The sequence below is a fragment of the Danio aesculapii genome, chromosome 8, assembly GCF_903798145.1.
Source record: "Danio aesculapii chromosome 8, fDanAes4.1, whole genome shotgun sequence".
Lineage (NCBI taxonomy): Eukaryota > Metazoa > Chordata > Actinopteri > Cypriniformes > Danionidae > Danio > Danio aesculapii.
The window spans coordinates 5,660,189-5,680,892 of NC_079442.1; the positions used below are offsets into that span (position 1 = coordinate 5,660,189).

General features: G+C 36.0%; 1 protein-coding gene across 1 annotated transcript; it reads right to left on the reverse strand.

Annotated features, from left to right (window-relative positions):
- Positions 1 to 941: 941 nt before the first annotated feature.
- rad21l1 (RAD21 cohesin complex component like 1) lies at positions 942 to 18,590 on the reverse strand. Its single transcript, XM_056464441.1, has 13 exons — positions 18,397 to 18,590; positions 16,573 to 16,702; positions 16,386 to 16,485; positions 16,183 to 16,286; positions 15,991 to 16,086; positions 15,077 to 15,181; positions 14,600 to 14,716; positions 10,657 to 10,886; positions 6,936 to 7,032; positions 6,255 to 6,403; positions 5,027 to 5,134; positions 4,621 to 4,695; positions 942 to 1,524 (listed from the first exon to the last, which is right to left on the reverse strand). The coding sequence occupies exons 1-13, from the start codon at positions 18,538 to 18,540 to the stop codon at positions 1,336 to 1,338; spliced, it is 1,644 nt and encodes a 547-aa protein (XP_056320416.1). The 5' UTR covers positions 18,541 to 18,590; the 3' UTR covers positions 942 to 1,335.
- Positions 18,591 to 20,704: the final 2,114 nt, after the last annotated feature.

Genomic DNA, 20,704 nt, shown 5'->3' on the forward strand with positions numbered 1-20,704 from the left:
TGTCATGTTCAAGAAACCAGTCTGAGATGATTTGCTGGAAGTAGCCATCAGAAGATGGGTACACTGTGGTCATAAAAGGATGGACATAGTCAGCAACAATACTCTGTGGTGTTGATGCTCGATTCGTACAAATGGGGCCAAAGTGTGCAAAGAAATTATCCCCCACACCATTACACCATCACCAGCAGCCTGAACCATTGATGCAAGGCAGGATGGATCCATTTTTTCATGTTGTTGATATCAAATTCTGACTCTACCATCCAAATGTTGCAGCAGAAATCGAGACTTATCAGACCAGGCAACGTTTTTCCAATCTTCTATTGTCCAGTTTTGGTAAGCGAATTGTAGCCTCAGTTTCTCGTTCTTAGCTGACAAAAGTGTCACTCTGTGTGGTCTTCTGTGCTGTAGCCCATCTGCCTCAAGGTTGAAGGTGTTGCGTGTTCAAAGATGCTCTTCTGCATACCTCGGTTATAATGTGTGCTTATTTGAGTTGCCACTCACTGGATATTTTCTCTTTTTCGGACCATTCTCCATTCTCCTCATCCTAGAGATGGTTGTGCATAAAAATCCCAGTACATCAGCAGTTTCTGAAAAACTCAGTCCAGCCTGTGTGGCTCCAACAACCATGCCACGTTCAAAGTCACATACATAACCTTTCTTTCCCGTTCTGATGCTCGGTTTGAACTGCAGCAGATCGACTTGACCATGTCTACATGAATTGAGTTGCTGCCATGTGATTTGCTCATTAGAAATTTGAGTTAATGTGCAGTTGGACAGGTGTACCTAAGAAAAGTAGTCAATGAGTATATAAACAGTCTTTGAGAAAGTATTGCATAGATTGAAATAATACAAGAAAGAGTAATATTTTTTACTTTTGCTAAATTTATTAATTTCATTTATCCTTTAATGTTTTTTAAAGGCTGAGTGAAAAGAACAAACAGATCATAGTAACGAACACATAGTAGAACTCTATTACTACATTACAACCTACGAAGGCTTAAGTTTCAAAGGAATGAACAAATGTTGGACAGTTTAATTCATTCAACTACTTAAACTGAATGATAAAAACCAAATCATTTTAGTGACCATTTGATATGCAGACAACATGCTGCACTGCTTGCTGCTCTACACTTCTTCTCTACCACAGCCCAACCCACTGTGTTTTAGAAACACCTTACAGATGCATGTCATTGTTTTGAACAGTTCTCCATAGGGATTCATAACAAATCTACTTTTTTTGACAGAAATCCATCAAATTTACTTTCAACCAAGAAGACGTGAGACCAAAATCAAACTCACAAATGTTTTCCCTCCACTGCTGCATGTCTACTTGCTCTAGATGGAGTGAAAGAGAGGCCCAGGTGTGGCGATGATGTCACTGTACGGGGCACTCTGGTGCAGGTTAAGGAATTGTTGCTTTCTTAACACAAGCATGCAGAAAAATAAGGCTGCCACATATGAACGGCTGCCGCTCTCACATAAAGCATGAAGACTGTACACGGCATCGGGAGAAGAGTCTTGACTCTGAAAAAAAAAAAGAAAAATTAGTGTAAGGTAAATGCTAAAATTGAGGTGTTTCTTCAAGCACATTATCCACCATACAAATGTAAACGGATAGCGCCTTTCAGGAGGGTAAACCTTTTTTAAATCTTCTAAGAGGCACAATTTTAGTTACCCTATATAAGTTACCCAAATATCCTTTATATAGAAATTGTAACAAATTTTAACTAATAATCCATACACTTGACATATCACAACATTTTTAAACATAATATAATGAATAACCAATTTTGAATTATTTTATCTTTGGCACAATGACAGTACATAATATTTTACTAATTATATTGTAAGATACAAGTATTAAGCTTAATTTATTAATATTTTATTTTTATACTTTCTTGAGATTGGAGCACTGCATCCATACATTACTGCAATGACTCAAATCACTTATTAATAAATTCATCTGGAGTGGCAAAGGAAGCGTTCTTGCAGGACTTCCAGAGTTCATCAGGATTCATCATTAATGCTTCCTCCTTTATTTTACCCAGAACATGCTCAAAAATGTTCATAATGGTGTCTGGGCTGGCCAATCCTTAAGCATTCTAGAGAGATACAATTTTAGCAATCAAATAGACTTTGCCTATACAAGTTACTTGTATATACTAGGTTAATTACACTAACTAATAGGGATGTCCAGATCCAAATATATATGTGCATGTCCAGGACTCGAATATATACACTATGTCATTATATTATATTACATTATATAATATTGTCATTCTTTTTTAACACATCTATAGTTTTGCGATGGCACAGAGTTAAACCTCTTTCTTGGCTTGACACAGAAACAGCAATGCGTGCAATTTGACATCACTTTGTTGCAGAGAGGCTATTGGTTAAATGGCGGCAAAGTAAAACTTGGAAGCAGCTTAAAGCGAAAAGCGCAAGTATGTCTGTGGTCTGGAGGTATTATAAAATTGATAACAAAAACATTGCCATAGCAAACTGTGAGATATGTAAACTTCGGTTTGTCTGCCGGGTATTTAATTGAGATGCTATTTGTTTTTATATTAGATTTTTTTCTATTTACTGTATTAACTACATTAAAGTCCAAAAGTGAAAAATTCATGTTATTTATTACTTGACTGTTCAAGCTACAGTACTTCACAAAACTGCTCTGTTTGTTAACAAAGTTGTTGAATGTTAAAATAAGGTGAATTAAATAAAAAATAAGGAACATCATGGATCTGTTTCTTCGCTCTTCTTTATTCTTTTTTTATGTATTATAGAAGTGTCAGATCGGGTTTAGGTATCGGTAGATACTCAAAATCAAATGACTCTGAATCGAGGGCAAAAAAACCTGATCGGGACATCCTAACTAACTAGGCAAATTTGCTTGATTAGGCATATCATTGGCAGGGCCAGACAAAGTCCGCGGACAATTGTTTTTTGCCATTTCTGCACTGAATTTTGTAAATAGTCTGCTGATTTATGTGAAATAATTTTGCGAGTATTGTGACTAAAATCCCAAAACTTTAAATAGAAAAAAAAACAATGCAAATCTAATTGGAACAGCTTGTTTGGTAAACGAAGCAAATCTCTCTAATAATACATTTACATAAATATATCTACATTTGACATAAATCACACATATAAAAATCATTTACACACATTCCCTTAAGTAAATAAATAGACTTAACGATTGGTTAAAAAAATGTGGGCCTCCACATTGGACAACCATGGTTTGGTCTTGTGCCAATCAAAAATGATTTCTTATGGGGCTAATAATATTGACCTTTGGTGTGACATAAAAATGTGTTTAAACTACTTCATATACCTTTTGCTGACATGTTTAGAACCGTTTAAAACATTTCAGTTCTAATATATTAAATTGTTCCAATTCAGAATAGCATTTTAATGTGTCAACCCATTACTACCAGGCAGACCTGTACAGACCCAACACTCAGAAAGTGAATGAAGTCAAGTGAAACTGACGGGAACTAGTGCTTTCAGACAACTCCTGCCATGTTTGTGTATTATAATACATCATGCAGACTGGGAACGGGCTGTAGGTGGTCTGTGGAGGTGTCGCAAACAATCACCACGTCTCTCAGACCACACAAGATCTTAAATCATACAAACTTTATCGTTGACTAATATTGAAATTTGTTTGATGATCTGTAACATTAAAGTGGGACAAACATGCAAAAAAAACAACAACAAAAAAGAAACAAACAAAAAACCATTAAGGGGCAAAAACTTTTACACACCCCTGTAATATATAATATTAATAAAACATTTTTTGTTATTAAATTGCTGTGCTTTAGCATGACCTAGCATTGCTACTATGAGCAGTGTCAAACAAATGTGTGTGATTTATACCCTTAATCCATATATTGCAGTTCTTCACTCCTAATTCCTGTCTACAGCTGCTCCACAAGCCACGCCCTTTAAGTACAATGTCAACAATAGCTATGTTTCCATCCAAAAATGCGAATGAACTTTATGTGCAAAACTGGATTATCGCATTAAAATCGTCACTTCCTGATTAACTGGCGCCAAATATCTACAGTAAAAACTGAATTTGCTGCGGTAGGAGAAGCTGCGTCAATCTTTTCTTCATCTAATAAATGACTTGCGCCTCAGAAGGCAATCCTGACACGCAGTGAACGGGCCTTGGCTTTAGAATGTGTCAGACGCGGAGCACAGATGCTCTTGATTCTGGAGGTCATTAATATAACAACACTAATAATTAAACAGTAGTGCGTTTTAGAATTACCAAAACAACAGTTCAGATGGTTTAGTGTGCTTAGCCTGCTGGTTTGTCCATTTACACACATTTTCATCATCACATGATCTCTTATAACAAAATCACATGACCTTTTTTAAAGCACAGACTGAAATTTGTGCGGTAAAAGTGTTTCCATCATAGTTTATGCGCATCCTTTCTTATCGAATCAAAAGTTTATCCTACTCAGTTATGTGCATAAGTTTTTTATGCACATTTTCAAAATGTATGTGTATCATGGCATTTCCTTCAACCGTTTTTTTATGCGCATATGCAAAATGCGCATTAAAAATAGGTGGACGGAAACATAGTGGCTACCGATTAATTCTTACTTTGAGAGCCTGGAGGAGGTCGTGTGCCCGATTGGTCATTCTTCTGTCCTCCAAATCTTGGCTGCCCTGAACTGACTAAAGACAAAGGTAAGATGTCACACATTCTGCTGATCCACTGCTTTTTTATAAATTTGTTTTACAATTATTTGTTAAATACAGTTGTAGAAGGTTAGAAAAAACAACATTATTTCAATCTTTAGTAACATGAGAAGTCTTTAGTCATGTTTGATCAGTTTAATATATCCCTACAGTTGCTATCTCAGTGCAGATTTCAATAAATGATACTTAAACTTATTCATGACTTTAATATTCATTATTATTGATTCGTTGTGGCATGTCTGCTTAATTAATTTAGAAAACACTCCAGGTGCTCCTGTTTTGTGTGTGGTGGAGTGTTTGGCATTACTTGTGTCTTTGTCACCAGTGGGGTTTCCCTCATCTCTACAGATGGATGACTGAGCGTGGAGATCTCAGACTGAGGCTCTGGAAAAGACACCTCCAACCTACTCTCCTGCTGTGAGCAAGAGGGAATGAGAAAGGGTGAAAGTGTGTCAAAGTTTATGATTAGTTACATACTCAAAATTATGATCCTGTGCAAATTAAAGGCACAATATGTACATTTCTTTACTAAAGGGCGCATATTCACAACAAACAAAGCATAATTTGATTAGTGGGGAATTACTGGAGTTGTGGTCTTAACCCTGGAGAAATCCTGTTCATGTATGAGCTAAAGTATTCAAAATATATTGTGGAAGACTGAAAGCTGTTGAAACTAAATGAGAACGCTGAAGCAATTGCTGATGAGAGACAAGCGTGATCACGTGGAGAAACTGCAGTGCTGTTTCTTTATACTAAAAACATTTAGGGTTTTGTCTATATAATGCTGCTCTGTGCAGTCTAATAAAACACATATGAAAGCATCTTTTGCAAACCAAACCAAATATCAACAGTGAGGGATGTCATTACCATGAACACACAGCACACGCTCATTCTCACTAGTTTAAATGGCTTATTTCTCTGGATTTGAACGTTCTTTGAAACATTTGGAATAACAGAAGTACATAAGTCAACTAAACATGCACTACCTGACAAAAGTATGACAAGGAGCACTATCCTGCTGAAGAATTTGCCCTCTCCTGTGGTTTGTAATATAATGGGCAGCACAAATGTCTTGATACCTCAGGCTGTTGATGTTGCCATCCACTCTGCTGATCTCTCACACGCCCCCATACTGAATGTAACCACAAACCATGATTTTTTCTTCACCAAACTTGACTGATTTCTAGGAGAATCTTGGGTCCATGCGGGTTCCAATACACAGTATTTATGATGATTGGGATGGAGTTCAACAGATGATTCATCTGAAAAATCTCCCTTCTGCCACTTTTCCAAATGATCAACTAGAAGTCAAGTTATTATTTGTTGCTCTTACAATTGGGATCGACTACAAGACTTTTGTCGGGTAGTGTATAACACCGTTCTAGTGTTTTTTGGATATTTTAATAAAAATAATCTTACATGTTACGTCTTAATCTTATATATGCAATCATTAACACAAGAAACATACAGTATATATATTCAAAAAGTAAAGCATTTTGAGCTCTTTCTGACATAAATGCATTAGTATTTCTTACAATGGTGCTGTTCCAGGGAGGTGGAGGTTCTGGATGATAAGCAGAAGCTTCTAGAGTAGTGTCTGCATCTACTGGCTGTTCTTGAGCAACAGACTCTTGCAGTAAACTCCAGTCATCCATCGCTGGCCGAACAGTGTCCTCTCCCACTGCTACAGGAACACCAATCAAGATTAGATTAATCAAACACAATTGAAGTCAGAATTATAAGCCCTCCTGAATATTTTCCCCAATTTATGTTTAACAGTAAAAGAAGATTTTTCACATTTCAAGAACACATTTCTAAACATAATAATTTTAATAACTCATTTCTAATAACTGAATTTGTTTATCTTTGCCATGATAACAGCACATAATATTTTACTAGATATTTTATCTTAAAGTTGCATTTAAAAGCTTAACTAGGCCAGTTGGGGTATGAAAATGCCTTATATAAGGGATTTAAATACAGTAACTATATAAGGCAAATATATAAGGCAATTTTTAAAATATTTTTTTTTAAATAATATTTTACAGGAGGGCTCATAATTTTGACTTCAACTGTATAAAGCTCTTTATTTTATGATGGAACACAACAAAATGTACCAGAATGCACAGATTGAGATTTAAGGGATTATTCTTAGAAACTCTTCTTGCCAGGTTTTTCATCACTGTTTTTCTGCCTGAAGCAGTGTAATTTCTTACCCTCTCTAGTTTGCTCCCTCATCTCTTCGGGGTCAGTCTGCTGTCTCGCTCCTCCCTTCAAGCCCTGTCTCCTAGGTGACACCTCAGAAGGGAACAGCTAGAGGAATAGAGGGAGAGGAGGTTTTCCCATAATGCACTGCCCTAATGCTACACTGACAGTATAATCATAGCTGTGCACCTCTGCAGAGCTCTGCTGCTATTTCAGCTGTCCGTGTGTGTGTGTGTGTCAAGGTCATTTTATTAAATGAAAACTAAATCTGAGACTAAAACTATTGACCAAAAAACATTTTTGTTAACTGAAATAACATAAAAAATTGGGCGGGTGGTGGCTAAGTGGTTAGCACTGTCACCTCACAACAAGAAGCTCACTGGTTCGAGCCCCAGCTGGGTCAGTTGGCAATTCTGTGTGGAGTTTGCATGTTCTCCCCGTGTTGGCGTGGGTTTCCTCCGACTGCTACGGTTTCCCCCACAGTCCAAACAAATGCGCTATAGGTGAATTGAATAAACTAAATTGGCTGTAGTGTATGTGTTTGTGAGTTTGATTTAGTGTGTATGGGTGTTTCCTAGTACTGGGTTGCAGCTAGAAGGGCATCCACTGCGTAAAACATGTGCTGAAATAGTTGGAGGTTCATTCCACTGTGGCAACCGAAGGAAAATAAATGAACAAATGAAAAATAAAAAAATTCCAATAAGTCCAACACTAAAATGATGAAAATCTAACTGAAATTAAATAATAATTATTCATTCATTTTCTTTTTGGCTTAGTTGCTTTATTAATTATAGGTTGCCACCGCAGAATGAACCGCCAACTTATCCACCATGTGTTTTACGCACCAGATGCCCTTCCAGCCACAATCCAGCACTGGAAAACACCCATACACTCTTGCATTCGCACCCACACATATAAACTACAGCCAATTTAGTTTATCCAATTTACCTATAGTGCATGTCTTTGGACTGTGGGGGAAGCCAGAGACCCTAGAGCAAACTCACGCAAAGACAGGGAGAACATGCAAACTCCACACAGAAATACCAACTGACCCAGCCCAGGTCTCGAACCAGTGACCTTCTTTCTGTGAGGCGACAGCGCTACCCACTGTGCCACAGTGTCTCCTAAATAATAATTAGCGAAAATAAATTGTTATCAGAGTAAAAAGCACTCATTCTGTGGCAAAAAAACAAATTTGCAAGTGTTTAAAGAAACATCAGCAGATGTGCTTTTACAGCCAAACACGAGTCTTGTTGTGTTTTGTCTTTTCTTCATTTGTCAAAAAACATAAACTAGACATACAGTATAGTACTGAATATTCAGTGTGATCTTTAATATAAAGACGATTGTCTGACTTCTTCATAATATTGACTGCTATTCACTGCACTTGTATTGATTTAGATATAGTGAGTACATTTACATGGACACCACTAATCCGATTTTAATGATTAAGTTAATACTCTGATTAAGAGCCTACTATGTAAACAGTGACTTTTGATGACCTCAATCTGAATAAAGGCATATTCAAACTAAACAGAAGTGGAATTAAGACATGTGGAGTATGGTGATTTTAGTCGCATTATTGAAGTGTGGTACAGACATGTAAACACTGCAATCTAACTATTACCGTCATGTAGGATTTTCACCACGTTATGCAACAGGACAATCAATACACACACAGCTGTTTGACACTATTCTCTGCACCCATCGAGTCAGTGAAGGACCACGGACACTTGCATTGCGAAATGTGGAGATTTTTTTCCCTCACACAGTGTGCGGTATCAAATTTCATTAAAAAACACTCTTCCAGCAGTTCATACTCGCGTCGAATATCTCGGTTGTCACGGGGGGCATGCATGACAAGTTCCTGAATGAAAGTGAAAGTGTCAAACTGCAGTTAAAGTCAACAAATATAAATGAAACACCTGAAATTACATCAAACTCCAGAGGAAAAGTGGATATCGTGGTGATGACGTTAATCGAATTATGTGCTATAACATGTAAAACAGGATCACGAAAGGAACATTTAAAAAGCAACTCATGTAATCATCTTAATCATGTTATTGTCTTATTCATTCATTCATTTTCCTTTGGCTTACTCCCTTTATTCATGAGGGGTCGCCACAGTGGAATGAACCACCAACTATTCCAGCATATGTTTTGCACAGCGTATGCCCTTCCTGCTGCAACCCAGTACAGGGAAATTGTCTTATTCGGATTAAGGCAAATAATTAGATTACTGATGTCCATGTAAAGGTCACTGTATGTTCTAACTGTTATTTTATTTTTATGACGACACTTTACTGCTAAACTCAATGCAAAAAATGCTTTTCTTACTTACATTTTTTGTCTTGTTTCTAGTTTAAATATCTTAAAACCCTTAGGTTAAGAAGCATTTTTTAGAAAACCAAAAGATATTGGCTTGTTTTAAGAAATAATGAGTCAAAATTAAGAGAGTTAAAACTTAAAACAAGGGGAAAAAATCTGCCAATGGAGTACATAAATAGTCTTGCTTTTCCTTTTGACACAATTTTATTTTTATTACCCCATTGGCAGAATGTTTTGCTTGCTTTAGAAAAAAACTTACCTAATTCTGACATATTCATTCTTTAAACAACATTATAATTTTGACAATGTGTTGCTTGTCTAGACAATGCATCTTGATTTAAGACTTTAGACATTTGGACTAGAAACAAGACAAAAAAAATCTATGTAAGTAAAGCTTTTTTTGCAGTGTTAGAATTATTAAAACACTAAATATACATGTTTTCACAAAATAAAACTAAACTTAAACTAAGAAAACAAACAGAAATTTACAGCAAATTAAATAATAGAACCGAAATAAAAACTAGTTTAAAAATGCAAAACTACTAAAATACCTTTGGTGTGTGTACAGTTAAAGTCAGAATTATTCGCCCTCCTGTGATTTTTTTTTTTTTTTCTTTTTTAAATATTTCCCAAATGATGTTTAACAGAGCAAGGAATTTTTCACAGTATTTCCTATAATGTTTTTTCTTCTGGAGAAAGTCTTATTTGCTTTATTTCGGCAACAATAAATACAGTTTTTAATATTTTTAAAAACATTTTAAGGTCAATATAATTGGTCTCATTCATTCATTTTCTTTTTGGCTTAGTCTCTTTAGTAATCTGACATCTGTTTTACACAGCGGATGCCCTTCCAGCTGCAACCCATCACTGGGAAACAGCCATACATTCTCATTCACACACATACACTATGGACAATTTTAGCTTATGCAAGTCACCTATACCACATGTCTTTAGACTTGTGGGGGAAACCGGAGCACCCGGAAGAAACCCATGCGAACATGGGGAGAAAATGCACACTCCACACAGAAATGCAACTGACCCAGCCAAGGCTCGAACCAGCGACCTTCTTGCTGTGAGCTGACAGCACTACCTACTGCGCCACCGTGTCGCCATGATTAGCCTCATGTAGCAATATTTGTTTTCGATTGTATACTGAACAAACCATCTTTATATAAAGATTTGCCTAATTACCCTAACCAGCCTTTAAATGTCACTTTAATCTGTAGTCTTGAAAGTGTCTTGAAAAATATCTGGTCAAATATTATTTACTGTCATCATGGCAAAGATAAAATGAATCAGTTATTAGAAATGAGTTATTAAAACTAATATGATTAGAAATGTGTTTAAACAGAAATTCAGGAGGGTTAATAATTCTGACTTCAACTGTATGTGTGTGCGTGTTACCTGCTTTAAGTCAGGATGAAGAACAGGAAGGCAAAAGCTGGAGATCAGCTGCTTCACTCCTCCGCTCTCCCGCCACTCCATCAGCTGGCGAGTAGGCGGGGCAATCTCCAGAGGGGATAAAATGTCAGAGCAGTCTGCCAGCTGATCCCTGATAGCACTGTTAGTTAGCTGCTTTGACCGGTCAATCACCAGCTTACGCTTCCTCACCTTCCTCTTCTTTGCTGAACAGGCTGAACACATTTGACCTGCCTATTAGTCCCTTGTCTTCAAATGGGCTATATGCACAGCTAGTGTTTTTCAGCCAAAAGGTAACTTCCGGTAAAAGGTTAATGTAACTAATTTCAATTTTATAAGGTTGATTTTACAACAGCAATGTTGTAATGTAATTAAAATACAATCAGTAAAATGAACCTTAAGCATTCATTTAGTTGTTCAAGCGTAAAATGAGATGAAAGACCACGCAAGCGCTAGTGTCAGTCAGTAACAACAGGTTAGCACAGAAACTCCATTGAAAATACTGGGGTAAAATTAATTTTTGTATTTTAAAGACATGGCGAGGGAGGAAATATAAAACAGATCTTAAATGTGACAATTCTGTAATGGTTGTACTGGAGTTCACCGGAAGCTCTTGGGCTGGCTGACTGAAAATTAAAAGTCTCTGTGCATATACCCCATTGCAAGCCATTTCAAACCATATTTACCAGGGCTGCACGATATTTAGAAATATCTAACATTGCAATATTTTGTTCTTCTGCGATATACACTCACCGGCCACTTTATTAGGTACACCTGTCCAACTGCTCCTTAACGCATATTTCTCATGGCAGCAACTCAATGCATTTAGGCATGTAGACATGGTCAAGACGATCTGCTGCAGTTCAACCCGAGCATCAGAATGGGGAAGAAAGGTGATTTAAGTGACTTTGAACATGGCATGGTTATTGGAGCCAGTCGGGCTGGTCAGAGTATTTCAGGATCTACTGGGTTTTTTATGCACAACCATCTCAACAGTTTACAGAGAATGGTCAGAAAAAGAGAAAATATCCAGTGAGCGGCAGTTCTGTGGGCGCAAATGCTTTGTTGATGACAGAGGAGAATGGCCAGACTGGTTCCAGCTGATAGAAAAGCAACAGTAACTCAAATAAGCACTCGTTACAACCGAGGTATTCAGATTGCAGAAGAGCATCTCTGAACACGTCCAACCTTGTGGAAGATGGGCTGCAGCAGCAGAAGACCACACCGGTGCCACTCCTGTCAGCTAAGAACAGGAAACTAAGGCTACAATTCGCACAGGCTCACCAAAATTGGACAATAGAAAATTGGAAAAACGTTGCCTGGTCTGATGAGTCTCAATTTCTGCTGCAACATTTGGATGGTCGGGTCAAACTTGTATCAAAGGTTCAGGCTGCTGGTGGTGTAATAGTGTGGTGGATATTTTCTTGGCACACTTTGGGCCCATTAATACCAGTTGAGCATCGTGTCAACACCACAGCGTACCTGATTATTGTTGCTGACCATGTCCATCTCTAACTCCCTTTATGACGACTACTTTCAGCAGGATATCGCGCCATGTCATAAAGCGCGAATCATCTCAGACTGGTTTCTTGAACATGACAATGAGTTCACTGGTCGAGAAATTGCCAGCAGATCAGCAGTTTCTGAAATACTCAGGCCAGACCATCTGGCACCAACAACCATGCGACGTTCAAAGTCACTTAAATCCCCTTTCTTCCCCATTCTGATGCTCGGTTTGAACTGCAGCATATCGTCTTGACCATGTCTACATGCCTAAATGCATTGAGTTGCTGATATGTGATTGGCTAATTAGAAATTTGCGTTAACAAGCAGTTGGGTTAACCCTAACCCTGTACCTAAAAAAGTGGCCGGTGAGTGTATTGTGCAGCCCTATATTGATAAATGTAATAAAGAAAAAGATACAACAAAAATAAAAGTGTTTAATCCTTTTTCCGACAGGATTCAGGTACAGTAACTGGATAATACTAATAATTCAATACAATTAATGGTTATTAATGTTACAAATTTCTTATGCCTGAATAAAAATGTTTTAATCCAGACTCAGACTTGCGATGTTACTATTGCGAATGGTCACACTGCGATATCGATGCCTAAACAATATATTATGCAGTCATAATGTTTACACTCAAAAAGGAATGCTAGCATGCAGAATGTACTACTATATTATGCTAGGCAATGCATTCATGCATTTCAGGAAATGGTGTTTTATTTAACATTTCAAAATATTAAATATTCTAATTTTGTATTTTTAATCTTGTATTATGCAATTTTTTTGGCAATGCTCTTTAGATAAAAAAAGATGGAAAAACTGTAACACACATTACTTCTATTGCATAATGGGATGCAGTATTTCATGCCATGGTTATTGGTTACATTGCAAAAATGCTTACTTAGTGTTTATGTCTTGTTTCTAGTCCAAATATCTAAAAATTATTAAAATAGCAAGCATTTTCAAGACAAGCAAAAAATAATGTCTTGTTTTCAGAAATAATAAGTCCAAATTAGGTGAGTTTTTCCTTTAAACAAGCCAAATAAAGCACCAATGGGGTAAACTAAAAAATGTTATTCCAAAGCGAAAACAATATTATTTAGCTTACCGCATTGGCAAATTATTTTTGTTTTAAGGAAGAACTCATAATTTTGACTCATTATTTCTAAAAACAAGACAATATTTATTGGCTTGTCTAGAACATGCGTCTTGATTTTTAGATTTTTAAATATTTGAACTCATTTTTTTGCAGCATATATATTACACCATTTGGCAAATGCAAATAAAACCCACAGAAAATGAATGTGTGGGCACTGAGTACATCATGTACTCAAGTAGATGATTCATTATCATCCTTTGGCATGCAAAACCAACTGGTTGTCAACAGCACCCTCACGTGGCTTTACAAGACCAGCTAAAACTACAGTGAGGCTCAGGAAATCATCATAGAATATTTTGGTTACTTCTCTACTTAAGGCTGTTGAAGCCAAGTTTTAACAGCATTTTTGGATAAACTCTCCATTTTAAAAGATGCACATTACACAATTAAGAGTTGCACATATGGGCCTGTCACAATAATCAATATATGGACTTAACGCACAACACATAGACATGACCTCAATCATATTTGGTGATGTAATATATTTCGACCATACATAAAAAAAACAATTCTAGCAACATTTTAGCTGATTGTGCAACATCTCTATCTCTATTGGAGGTGTCAGTGTCAATAATTGGGTAAAACAACTTCGATATTTACTACAAATTACTTTAGACCATTTCAATATGGCGACATCTTTGGCCCATGAACATTTCCTGCTTGTTAGCAAACTATTCCCTAACTATAACAACAACGAATTCAATCATAACATAATGTTAAAACAGCTATCATAACATTATCAATATGTGGCTCTTTTTGGATTCTCGGAAGCTTTGCAAAAAAAAAAAAAAAAAGTAAAACAAGAAATGCGTTAGGACCATTGTTTTTGTTTACCTCCCTTAAAACAGTCTACAGTATATTTTCATGTGGGTTTCTGACAACTGAAAATAGATCTGGTAGTAGATATCGCAGCCTTGGTTACTTTTTACCTGTTCTTTTTGTTAACATATATTATGATTTATTTAGGATATGCGTTTTCGTATTCTAATTTCAATGCCTGATAATTAAATAGCTTAAATGAGTATAATGAAATGAAATATTCTTAAGAATAAAATATGTGTTCTTTGAAAGAGTGTACTTGCATCGTGATGACATTATATTGACATTCCGGCATTATATAATGAGGGGCATAAAATGGTCTTAAAATGACAGTAATATTGTTTATCGCAATATATCATACAACAAAAAACATCGTGACAGGCCTATGCACATTACACAATTTTCACCAGTGTTTGCTATAATTCAGAGTTAACACTCACGTGTGGCAGAAACAGGTGCAAGAGCGAAACCTTCATCTTCGTTTACCAGGAAAGTGGTCTCAGTCACATCTGGACTGCTCTTTTCTTTTAAACAGGAAGTTTCTGGTTTCTCCGGCTCTTTGAGATAATGACACAATGATAAATGTTAAATGTTCCAAGCCAAAAAAAATTACTGCACTGATAACGTTACAATAACACATTTAAATCTGTTATTTTCTTTTACTTGTTGTTTATTCTTGTTTATGTAAAGCACTTTGAACTACTATTGTATATGAAATATGCTATATAAATTAACATGCCTTGCCTCGTTACTATACATCATCTACTATACAACTTGTTACTATACACTTTTTACAGTGCAATGAGACTGAAATACAAAGACGAACAAACCAGAAACCAACAACAAACGATAATCTGCTTGTTCCGAGAGTAAAATGTAATGTAATGCAAAGATGTAGACAACTAATGTAACATTACCTACTGCGTTGACAGCAGTTGGAGGAGGTGTAGCTGGTAATTCATTAGGAGAGTTCCCATTGAAATCAGACATCAGAGTGTCCTCAGCTGTATTAGCTATAATATCTATAATAAAAAAGGCCTCAGATAATGATAATTATAAGAAGAAAACAAATATCATGCATCACATTAAAAGCTAAAAACATTTCATTATTTGTTATTATGGCAGTAACAGAAAACATATGTCAGTTTTGATTTCATGTGGTCGTTTAACATACAAGGGATGCCAAAGACTAATCAACAATTAATTTGTTATTGATAATTCCTTAAATCAATCCACCTAGCCAATGGTCAATTAAACATGGATATCACTTTTTTACTTTAATATGCGCAATATCGCCTCTGGGAAATAACACACTTGATGATTCTTCTTAATTATTATTCATTCATTCATTTTTCTTCTGCTTAGTCCCTTATTTATCAGGGGTCATCACAGTGGAATGAACTGCCAACTATTCTGGCATATGTTTTACACAACGGATACCCTTCCAGCCGCAGCCCAGTACTGGGAAACATCCATACACACATTCACACTCATACACTACGGCCAATTTAGTTCACCCAATTTACCTATAAAGCATGTGTTTGGACTGTGGGGAAAAGCGGAGCACCCAGAGGAAACTCACACCAACATGGGGAGAACATGCAAACTTCACACAGAAATGCCAACTGACCCAGCCGAGGCTTGAACCAGCGACCTTCTTGCTCTGGGGCAGCAGAGCTGCCGCAGTGCTAACCACTGAGCCACCACGCCGCCCGAATTTGTGGAAAATAACACTCCTAAAGCATACATTAACACTCCAGGTATGATGTCCAAAAATTTCATATAATATTGACTGTGAAATGTAGTGAACTCAGTAGTGAATGTACTGTACCAATGAGGTCAACGGCCATTTCCTCATCACCAAAGCAGTCACCGTGGACACTGAAACTCTGATCAAACAATCCTTGGTAAGACTGCATTTCCTCCCCTTAGAAAAAAAAACATCACACAGAGATGTGCATATTTTTACAATTTCTATTAAAACAAATTCATTATTAATATTATTATAATTCAGAGTTGTTACCTATTCTCTCCAAGCTGAGAAAGAGGTTCCCGAAGTTTTCTTTGAGAGTAATATCTTCAGTGCGGCACTGATTTAAAGAGAAGTGGTCTACCACATCAATGGTGCTTGGGCGAAACATAACAATCCACACAGGTCATAAAGACTGTACATCTGATAAAATCAATATATATATAGATGTTTAGTGCTGTTAGTAAACACAATACTTCAGATCAGGCAGCTGAGAGTCAAAGTCTGTGAAGTCCTCTGGTAAAGTAATAGTTTTTAAGGTGGCCTCCATCGCATCGTCGGGTAGATCGGTCTGTCCTGTGATCAAATATCAAATATTATTAAGTTCTATGCAGCAGTTTATTCTGCAGTCACTGGAGAGAGCACATATGAAGCTGCATTCACCTGGACGAAAAGCCACTTTGATTCTGACCAGCGCATCACTGCAGTCGGCCAGAAGGTATCTGGTCTTCCTTGAGTAAATCCTCACCACCCCTAAAAGCAGATGACCTGACGTTCGCAGACCAATTTTGATCTGGAAAAAAAAAAATAAATAAAAATCAGAGGTCGATCTCACACACACACACACGCACGCGCACACACACACACACACACACACACACACACACACACACACACGCACACACATGCACACACACGCACGCGTATGTTACTCAGCATTTTCTAGTGAATCGTTACACTAAAAACTCTAAAAGTGAACTGCAACACAAACCATTTGATAGTTTGGTTTAATGTAAATAAACACAGTATGGGTGATTCTATAATCAGAGATACATTTTGCAGATTAAAATAATTTAACTCATAATAAAGTCTTATATTAGTATATAGTTTGAATCATTCAGTGCTTGCAAATATAAGTCACTGGTTGCTAAGACCCATTGAATTCCATAGTAAAAAAATACTATGGAGGTCAATGGATCCAGCATTTTTCAAAATATCTTCTTTTGTGTTTAACAGAAAAAAAGTCAAATAAGTGATGGGTGAACTATTCCTTACTGACAAACAAAAAAACTCATCTTTATAGATTTGTCAATATTGCTATTTAGCTGGAATGTTATTTTTACAAAGTCAACAATGTTTCTCCAACTTGGTAGCAGAGACTGACAGTACCAGAATTCCCCATTTTAACTTATCAGCCAAAACCAACTAAATGAAATGAATAAATGAATATTAAACAACCCACAGCATGGACTCAGTGATACACTATGTTCGTTTGGATATACAGTTTACAAAATACTGTAAATTAGTGTAAAAACATGTTAGATCAAAATACTATATTTGAGAGAGAGAAGGTACCATTTTTTTTAGATCTAATCAGTAAGAGAAAGCGACATCACTTCTTCCTGTACCTTACATAGATGCGGAAGGAGATCATTTTACCCATTTGAAGGTAAAGTATGGTACGGTAACAAGAGTTATGGACAGTTTTTTAGATAAACTATTCTATTTTGCAGCATTGAGGAAATTACATTTATATACATAAAATAAATAAAATATTATATAAATAAAATATTATTAATACACAATGAAACAGGAGGGGGAAAAATAAACTATTTCTGACAATAAATCATCATTTCTTCATCTGTGTTTTTCATCTATGTGAGAACATGAGCTTTTTATGACCTGTAACCATATGGGTTACTTTTATATGAGAAGTTTACAAATACGTAAAAAAAAAAAATTCAGAAAACTGTTATATTTATGTAGTTTAAAATCGGATGTTTGAGAAAATACTAACACTAACTTTATCAACTCTTTCAGTTTTCTTTAACTTTTTACTAAATTGTACCGTAAAATGTTCTATGGAGTGACGTAGCAAAAAAATGAGAAAAACGATTATTAATATACAAATAGCATAAGATTTATCTTTATTGTTGGACACTTATCTTCATGTAGTGCTAATTATTTATATGAAATTATCAATATTTATTTGGACATTTTCAATAAATAAAATAATCATTTTATAGTGCTTCAAAAAAGAGAGAAATATGCTTAATATTCTTAGACAAAAACTTAACAGGTACACATCATGGGCTTCAGTTTCAGTCTCATGATTTTGAATGGGGTCCTTCAACTAATTAAAGATTCAGTGTAACTATCCGGTTTAAAATGAGCATATAGTGTCAAACCAGAGGACATTGGTTTTTAAGAGACGAAATATATAGATATAACCATATAAAACCATTTGCTTGACCTGGTGAACCTTACCTGTGGGGACAGGATTTCCTTAATGGTAGTCTCTAGGTCACATTCAAACACGTGGGCTTTGGTTATTTTCTTCTCCCAGTGGGCTGCGAGCCAGATTTTGGCCAGTGTCCCTCGTTTAGAGGTGAAGAGTTGGGCATAAAACATCTCGGTGTGTGGTAAGTTATATCTGAGAAAACACACGGCATAGGAGACCGTTTGGTTAAGTAAAAACGACGTTAAATATAAGTTCGGTTAAGCTAACTTATTTAATTGCGTTAGTGACATTTCTGTCCGCTCAGATTTACTAATTCATTCTGACAGTACTATATGTAGTGTTGTAGAGTGACGTTAACTATAATTTTGCGGGTTGTCACTTATCTCAAGGCCGAATTGTTTGTTTGTTTGTTTTGGTTGTCAAAGCATAACTACGTGACGTTAACTAATAGTTGTTCGCCCGTAACAAATAAAACCTTATTTGGTACAGTTTAGTGTTTGAAATAGGCTCCGGAATACTGTTTCATGGGCAATAAACTCTGTATGTGTTTAGGAACTCGGTTTTGACGTCCACAGTGTTAGCTAGTTAGAGAACTCGATAGTTATCGAGACACCATCTTGTGTACGTAAGACTAGCTAATTAAATACAGCTGGACTTTCCACAGCTTTATCAACAGTTTCACCTAAAATGTGCTTTATTCGTTTAAAATACGTTCTTGTAGAAGTTTAGACATCCTTTACCTGTTGCCGCTCAAAGTTCATCAACAGCAATCGGTTTTCCCGCTCACGTACAGTAACGTCACGTCACGTGCGCTTCATTTACTGGATATTTTTGGAAATTTCGTCCCAGATTAATGCATTGTCAATTTATTTCCGATTAATTAATTTTAGTTTTAGAATGGACACCTTTGTAATCTAATATATTAAATATGAAATATTAAACATATAGAATAAATTATTTTTAAAGAACTAGACAGCTGCATTAATGCACTTTTAAAAACATAAACAAATACTAACATTTCTATAAATACTAACCCTTGAATAAGGTTAAGTGTGAAAACAAAAGCAATTAGACAGTTTTAAAAAAACATGAGGTGTAAACTCAGCATTACATGTTCAAGGGAGGAAAGAAAACATTCAATTAAAAATGAACGTAACTTTCATCTTAATTAGTTTACAGCTTATAAAATGGGCTTGACAATTACATACACTTACAGCTTTTTTCCCTTCTGCAAATCAGTTTTTGTTAATAAACAACTCTATGTGTTGTTTTGGTCTTTAAACACACACTTGCACCACCTGCTGGTGAAGTCGGCAAACACCAGATGGAGAAAATGCAAATGTCTACTGCTACATGTCTACAGTTCCCAGATGGCAGCGTTGTTAGGAATTATGGGTCCTATGAATATGCAACTGTAATGCATAATGGCACAATGAATGATTCTTGATATAACAATGTGCTTTCTTCAAACTCTACAGCGGCTTTTTTAATGTTTTAATACATTCATGATCTATTATCAAATCGACACTTTTACACAAAATTGCTCTAGGCTATTAACTGAATGCTACTAAACTAATGGCTAAATACTAATGTTTCCAAATGCTTCAAAGTGGTGTATCAAAACATCTGCGCTTCAGGATCTAGAGTGTGTCGAAATATCAGTTTGACGTCAACCATCCCTTATGGTCCTCTCACACCAGGCGCAGCTGATGCGTTAAGCGTGAATGATTTACATGGTAAGTCAGTCCAAAGATGTGATTAGATATCCTGCAGCACTATTTGCACTAATAAAGCAAATTTGTAAACTCAAGGTGTTTTCACACCTGTAGATAGATTGTTTTGTTCCAAAACAGGTATTTAAATTGTTACAATGTCGCGTTTTGTTCTTGGCGTGGTTCGCTTTCACACAGCAAAGTTTCTAAATGGAACAATATTATTAAAACAAGTCACATGCGAGTAAACTTTCCTCACATTGGTCAAAGTTTGGTTCATTTTCCAGGATTCCGCTCAGCTATCACACATCGTTATTTTAACTCATGATGATGAGAATTAAGACATAAATGCATTATAAAGTGTGATTATAATCCACATATGATGACATAGTGACCAAATATATATCAGAAATAAGACGCTCTCATACATAGCCTCATCTCAATTGTCAAGAGTTAAGAGAAAATAAATACATGCGTATGTGTGTGTGTGTGTGTGTGTGTGTGTGTGTGTGTGTGTGTGTGTGTGTGTGTGTGTGTGTGTGTGTGTATATATATATATATATATATATATATATATATATATATATATATATATATATATATATATATATATATATATATA

Bases quoted from the DNA above. Each gene is read 5' to 3' on its own strand.
- rad21l1 (XM_056464441.1), bottom strand. From the start codon at position 18,540: ATGTTTTATGCCCAACTCTTCACCTCTAAACGAGGGACACTGGCCAAA. The intron at 14,717-15,076 runs GTAATGTTACAT...ATTATCTCAAAG, and splicing joins AACTGCTGTCAACGCAGTAG to AGCCGGAGAAACCAGAAACT. The intron at 1,525-4,620 runs GTAAGAATTAAT...TTTTTTTTTCAG, and splicing joins ACCTCCTCCAGGCTCTCAAA to AGTCAAGACTCTTCTCCCGA.